The sequence below is a fragment of the Littorina saxatilis genome, linkage group LG7 (genome assembly GCF_037325665.1).
Source record: "Littorina saxatilis isolate snail1 linkage group LG7, US_GU_Lsax_2.0, whole genome shotgun sequence".
NCBI lineage: Eukaryota > Metazoa > Mollusca > Gastropoda > Littorinimorpha > Littorinidae > Littorina > Littorina saxatilis.
The window spans coordinates 13,996,183-14,003,793 of record NC_090251.1 but is presented as its reverse complement, the minus strand read 5'-3'; the positions used below and the strand labels follow the sequence as shown (position 1 = coordinate 14,003,793).

Sequence of the window (7,611 nt, the reverse complement as noted above, 5' to 3'; positions counted from 1 at the left end):
TTGCCAAGACCCAAAAACGTAAGACTCTAACCAAATAGCATTGCCAAGACCCAAAAACGTGAGACTCTAACCAAATAGCATTGCCAAGACCCAAAAACGTGAGACTCTAACCAAATAGCATTGCCAAGACCCAAAAACGTGAGACTCTAACCAAATAGCATTGCCAAGACCCAAAAACGTAAGACTAACCAAATAGCATTGCCAAGACCCAAAAACGTAAGACTAACCAAATAGCATTGCCAAGACCCAAAAACGTGAGACTCTAACCAAATAGCATTGCCAAGACCCAAAAACGTGAGACTCTAACCAAATAGCATTGCCAAGACCCAAAAACGTGAGACTCTAACCAAATAGCATTGCCAAGACCCAAAAACGTGAGACTCTAACCAAATAGCATTGCCAAGACCCAAAAACGTAAGACTAACCAAATAGCATTGCCAAGACCCAAAAACGTAAGACTAACCAAATAGCATTGCCAAGACCCAAAAACGTGAGACTCTAACCAAATAGCATTGCCAAGACCAAAAAACGTGAGACTCTAACCAAATAGCATTGCCAAGACCCAAAAACGTAAGACTAACCAAATAGCATTGCCAAGACCCAAAAACGTGAGACTCTAACCAAATAGCATTGCCAAGACCCAAAAACGTGAGACTCTAACCAAATAGCATTGCCAAGACCCAAAAACGTGAGACTCTAACCAAATAGCATTGCCAAGACCCAAAAACGTAAGACTAACCAAATAGCATTGCCAAGACCCAAAAACGTAAGACTAACCAAATAGCATTGCCAAGACCCAAAAACGTGAGACTCTAACCAAATAGCATTGCCAAGACCAAAAAACGTGAGACTCTAACCAAATAGCATTGCCAAGACCCAAAAACGTAAGACTAACCAAATAGCATTACCAAGACCCAAAAACGTGAGGCTCTAATCAAATAGCTTTGCCAAGACCCAAACACGTGAGACTCTAACCACATAGCTTTGCCATGACCCAAACAACGTGAGACTCTAACCAAATAGCATTGCCAAGTCCCAGACAACCGAACATGTCTATGTTGTGGACAAATATACTAAGACATCTGCTAAGATTATATTTACCTAGATCAAAATTCGGCTTTGTAGTTGGATAGTTCACCATATCAAACACTGCATCCACTATAACGTTGTCAAGAAACTCTTCTCAGGCCCCAAACTCTGAATGGCTGTCCAACAAATGATTTGCCAAAATCCCAAGATTATCTCTGTTGTGAGCAAAACAATACACAAAACTCGGCCAGGAATGCCTCATCGACATCAAAACCATACCTCTACTACTGACCCAAACGAATCCATTGCCTCAAAAAGAAAGTCGATAACAAACCATGCTCAAAAACGAGGCACTGACGCTGTCAGGAAAATATCTGCAAACCCTAAAACCTGTGATAAAAACGTCTTGTCCCAACCTTGCGTGCGCCTTTAAAAGTCAACAATCGCCTCCACTACAAAACTGACGCCAAACTTTCTTTCGGAAAAAATCCCCATACGCTTTGTCCAAAATAACAAGATTCTGCGTGACGAACAAAACTCTTACGCCAGTGGAAGTCTTACCAAGTGTTCGAGGCATAATGACCTTACCGTAACCTTGAAGAACTTGGCTGTCAACGAAAATGGACATCACAATAACTTCAAAAAACAAAACCAAGAGATTTTCAAAAATGCTCGAGACAATCTAACCATGTCCCAAAACACATTTGACACAACATGCTCAGCCTAATCGAATCATTGCATGCACCAGATTTGTGTATAAGGACCTTCAATTTTCATCTAAAACACACACGCCGCCACACATCTCAAAAACAATATTGCACTGAAATGTAAAACAAAATGGCCTCTATAATGAAACAGAATCAAAATGTATAGGTCCAGCAGAACACTGCATACCTAGCCTCAGCAAAACGTTGGTTTCATGATTATGCTAAGATTACATTATTCTCCACTACTTCCTCTGATAACACACCGGTTTCAGGAGGAAAACTGACATTATCATTAACCTTAAGATTGCAACAACGAGATTAGATAGAAAAAGGGCATGGGTGTTTGTTTTTGTGTGTATGGTAAGATTGATAACAACGTGAAATACAACTTCTTTCATGTTTTGTTTGTAATTACTTGGCTTCTTCCTAACCAAAGCTTATCAAAAACTTTAATAATTGACTGCCAGAAGAATTTAGATTTGAAAAAAAACCGAAGAAAAAACATAACATACAATGTATAACTATTAGACCAAAACTGATCATCTTGCTGCAATTCAAAGGACAATATTCAGAGGTAGTTTCCCTTGGCAGAGTATTGATTTATTGATGATAGGGAGGCAAGTACCTGCTACGCTTTATGGCAGTCAATGTGTTAAATAGAAGGAATCGTTTAGGACTCACATAAAAGTGGTTACATTTTTAAAAATTTTTTTTTACAGGAAATCATAGAATTCAGTCCGAAAAAAAGTAGATCTGCTTTTTAAATTGTTTTTTTTTATCCCCAGGTTCTATTCCTTATGAGCAACCAAACAACAAAACAAACAAAACAAACACATAAACAAACAAACAACAAACGATCAAACGAGAAAAATCTGTAAAAGGGGAACAAACGTTAATATTGAATACAAGTATTAAGTTAAAAACAGCCTATCCCTGAAGTACTATCAAACTGTGAAACTGTATTATAAAAACTTCAAACTTCAAGATTCCTCTTTCTTCTTTTGTTCCCGCAGTGAAGAAGACGAGAGAAAAACTGCGTATAATCAACTTTCAAGCTAACAAGTTAATATAAACGCCGATAATGAACTTCAATAAATCCCTGAACAACCCCGCGAACAGTATAAAAAAAAATGCGTCTGAATGACGATCAATTATAATGCCTATTTACAGTGTAAAGAATACAAACTTCTGAAAATTTAACGGATACGTGTACAAGTACACTTTCTAGCTAAGAACAACATTTTTCTTCTCTAAACAATACGTCTCAAAAAATTAACTGTTAACTTCAATACCAAAAATCGTCTAGAAAATTGTGTAAATCTAGGAAAATGTCAACTTTTAAGAGAAACACAACGACTTATTAACCCACTGATTCCCAACCCTATGCATTTCTCATCAGGACTCAAAGAGCTCGTGGAAGTAACAATAAGTATAAACCTAAGCTGAATTCAAAACGTCCGGGATTTCTTGAGGAATACTAAACACTTATAAAAAGAGAAAATCGCATTGAATGAATGAATGAATGAATAAACAAACTAACATACACTATTCACCTCTCTCTCTCTCTCTCAATCTCTCTCTCTCTCACACACACACACACACACACACACACACACACACACACACACACACACACACACACACACACGTATATCCTCCCTTGAAACGGGATAAATTGCAAACAGTATTTTCTATTATGCTCTTTTTCTAGTCCGACCTTTTTGTACTTGTACTTATATTTTTCTGTCTTCGCTGTTCTTTTCGAGGCTGTAGTTTTCGTCAAAGTTAATTTTCTGACTGAAAGACGACACCCTATTCGGAAAAGATTGTGATAGATATGAGAACAGAGTAGACAAATCGTCGTGAGTGTGAGTTCAAGGAGTTGTCATTGTCCATTGTTTCCCGTCTACTGATTTAAGCCCAAGGCCCAGCTTCAACTACGCGTTCTGCGATGTTATGACTGTGGGATTACATTTGTGCTCCGTTTGACTGCTTGCGTTTACACATGTCAGGGCGTTTTCATTTGGTTATTGCCCCACACGTACAGAGTTGTGGTAGGCCAGTAATAATCACGACAAAGCCCTAGACTTTGTAGCAAAACATTTTTAGGAACCAAACATGATTTTTTAAAACGGAGAGACCTTTCAAACTACATAACTCTTCCAAAAACCTAAACGCATTCTACAATTACGCACTCGAAACTTTACACTTTTCTAAACGAACTGTAGCAAAAAAACGAAAACGAAAACAAACAAACAAACAAACAAACAAACAAACACAAACAAACAAACACCAAAAGAAATACCTTTAAACTCACACATACCGTTCAAATTAGAATACTATAAAATAATGAAAATGTACTTTTGCCTAACAACAAAGACACAAACTGAAAAACTAAGAGAAGAAGCCAGTAATGACAAAAAGAGGAAGATATTGCAGTGTTTTTTTCAAGCAATGGACAGTGAAATTCTGGATCTGCGTGTGAACAGCAGACATTCTGTTATTAACATGTCATTACCGTGAAAGGAAAAAGTTAATGAGGGAAAGAAGTATTCATTGTTCTGTGATCATTTGAAATATTTGTTTTTGATCTGTGCAGTAAAACATAATCCACCAAAATACCTCTTTATCAAGCACAAAAGATACATCCTTTCTTCCCTTTCAGAACCTAAATGACGCCAGCTATCTTTCAAGTTTCATACAGAAATCTAAAGAAATGTCACAGGTTGCGTCATTAAATGCGTCAATGAGGATTTGTCTGGACTGAAAAAACCCACCCATCACATTTCCTGTGTTGCATACACCAAGCAACAACGAAATGAGCTGTTATCACAAATCAGTACCAGATTTTTGTAAAACGTAAATCTCTGACATTGGCATAAACAGATCTTTAGATCCAAAAAATCGCCGCTCACAGCTTAAAAACGCACTGTATACCACAGTCTTTTTATTTGACCTGATATTCTGACGCAGGTGGCCGGGGATTGTTAGTTCCCGGGAAAACAGTGCTCATAATCTCATCCTTGCATAACAACCGAACCCCTCTCCTACTACTGGTTCTTTGTTTAGGCTTCAGGGTTTGGGTGTCAAATCTTGAGCCCTCTGGTTCAGTAGAGCAAGCCTTGAACTGAACCTTTGGGTTGACAGTACTGCGGACGTTGTCTTCTCTTGGCATTGTAGAGCGAACCCTGGAATCGTGTGACGTAGACGGAAGGCCTGTCGCTTTGCTTGGCGTTGTTGAATGACGCGAGGCTTTGCTTGTTGGACGGTTTCTGGCTTCACATGGCGTCGTAGAACGCCGTTTAACCTCACTCGGTGTTGTGCTACGGGCTGTGAGCTTCCCTGATGATGAAGAACGGGCCCGTGGTGTGCCTTGGAGTGTAGACGCCATTCTGCACTCGCTTGAGGTTGTGGAACGAACCCCCCTTCTACTTTGTTGAGCGCCTCGAAAGAGCCGATGGGGTTTGTCACCTGGCGGCTGAGGCACACGTGATTGTCCGGACTGGTCTAAAGCGGGACTCTCTTCCACAGCAAAGGCTAGACTTGGTTTAGAAGATTGCCTGTCGCCGGAGCTTTGTCTCAAGATGGACATCAGCCCTGTGCCACTGGATCCTACCACACCTGACTGTCCACGATCTGAAGATCCTTCCACGGCAGAAGATCGGATAAGAGAAGAGGGATAGCCCAAGGCAGAGGTTTGTCCCGAGGAAGATCGCCTCCTGGATGAACCCACGCCAACGGGAGAAAGCGCACCAGCTTGACCCAGCACCGAGGAACTTCTCCGAGATAAGAGTCCAGTAGAAGAGGTGTTTTCAGTGTCACTAAACTGGACAATGGAATTTCCTGGAGCAGCGGTTTTGTTCCTAACGTGGTGAGCAGACAAAATGGGAAAATTTGTCTTCCTATGCCTAGCGTCTGCTAAGGCAGCGGAACGTACTTCGACTGATGGATTCTGGCAGCTCTGTTTTTCTTGGCGCTGTTCATCTTTTGCCAGTCGATTTGTACGGGAAAGTGGACGTTGAAGAACTCGGCCCGTGGATAAAGAGATCCTTTCCTTTTCAAACGGCTCCTTGGCAGCTCTAACTTCTGGGCTCTTGCCTGCGGGAGATTTGCTATGAACTCTCCTCGTTTCAGACCTTCTCTCGTGAAAAAATTCAGGAGGTGACTGCAGGCGAACTCGCTTGCACACAGTCGATTTGTCCGGAGTCTTCTCTCCCCACGCACCCACTCTATCCGCTTCAGCCGGCCTCGGGCAGACTTGGACGTCTGCAGGGAAAGCGACGTCTCCTTTCATTGTAGATGGCGCTCCTTTTCTGGCTTTTAGCTGACTGTCATTGTCGGCTGGATAAGGCGAGGTGCTGTTCTTTGGCGTGGAAGGTCTCTGCAGAATTTCATTTACACTCCTTGCAGGTTCTTGACGTGTCCTACTCTCAGGGGGTGAACGATGCACCATTTTACCACACGGCAGGGAAGACTCTCCTCTCTCTTCCTGAAGATGTGCAGGGAGCTGCGTTGGAGGCGCAGTGGTCTCGGAGTGCTTATCTTCAAAAGCCGTGGCAACAGCCTTGCAGAACTTTCTCACGTCTCGCTCCTTTTGCTTCTGCCTTATTCTCTCTCTCTCCTTTAGGTTGAGGATGTTGAAGCCGGTTGTGAATGCCTTCTGCTGCACTCGCTCTTCTTTGGAAGTGAAGCCACGATTGGTGAACTTTGGGTAAAGCACTTCTTGGGTTTGCAAGTACGGATGAAGTTGTGCTTCTTTCTTCGAGGATTTCTTCGCAGATCCTGAACTGGCTTTAACTTTATCTTGACCACCGATAGGTTTCTGTGCTCTGTCTTTGCTGCTCGAAGAGGCTGCGGATTTGTCTTCTTGGCTTTGTTTGAACAAAGTGAGCGAAAACTGACGGTGCAGTGTGATGGAGCTGCTTTTCTTCAAAGATACCATGTCATCCATCTTGGTTCTCTCCTGTCTGTGGGACATCTTCAGGGAACGGTGGGACATCTTAAGGGTAGCGTGCGGCAAATCAGCATCGGGGATGGTCCCATTCTGCCCGCGATTCAGGTACTGATGAACGGAGGCTGCGGATTCCCAGTCAACCTGGTTATTATGCGCAGAACGTGAGGACCGAGTTTTGGTTTTGCTTCGGACTTTGGGACGGCTACCTTGAGCAGTGTTTGATCCTCCTTTCTCTGCCCCTGCTCTCTCTGGTATTCTAAGGAATTCGTTGTAAGGTGATTCGACACACATCTCGGGCATGTATTTGCCACGCATCTCCGATTTGCATCGTTTACCTGTTTGAGGTCTGCACCATGTCTTAGCGAATGATTCGCCTTGATGATGCTGCTGGCTTGCTTGTACGAGAATTGGCGCAGGCACGCCTGAATCTGGCGATTCGCATCCTCGCACTGCATCTATGCAACTGACGTAGCTTTCACGAGTCCCTCTGAAAAAAATATAGCATGGCATTAAAACGAAACGATGTAACTTGCGTTCGTGGAATATTAAAACTGCCATAGTAGTATTACGATCTTGAGGAAAGCAAAGAAGGAAAAGCTTACAACTGTATCGAGTAAACATTGGGATACATTTCACAAGCAGCAAACTGGTACCAAAAACAATACAAAAGAAACCTCCAACTAACCAACCAGCCAGTTTCAAATGACTTGCGTTAGTCACACCCTTTTGACATTTTTGTACGGCCACGTGTAAAAAGAAAAAAAATGTGTACTCGAAACACTATTCCCCAACCCTCATTTATTTGATTCTTGGCATGTCATCATTTTCACAAAATTCTCTGTCATAAAATCTGTCCGATTAATGTCTCTAATTTTGTTCACACTTGTTTCAACACACTCTAAGAATATCACAGGCAATAAT

General features: G+C 41.9%; 1 protein-coding gene across 1 annotated transcript in view; it reads right to left on the bottom strand.

Moving 5' to 3' along the window:
• Positions 1 to 4,162: 4,162 nt before the first annotated feature.
• LOC138970126 (uncharacterized) overlaps positions 4,163 to 7,611 on the bottom strand; it is a gene marked incomplete in the record, with an annotated part of 63,209 nt that continues 59,760 nt past the window's right edge. The window contains 1 exon segment of the mRNA XM_070342607.1: positions 4,163 to 7,177. Within this exon segment, the coding sequence (XP_070198708.1) occupies positions 4,684 to 7,177 (2,494 nt within the window).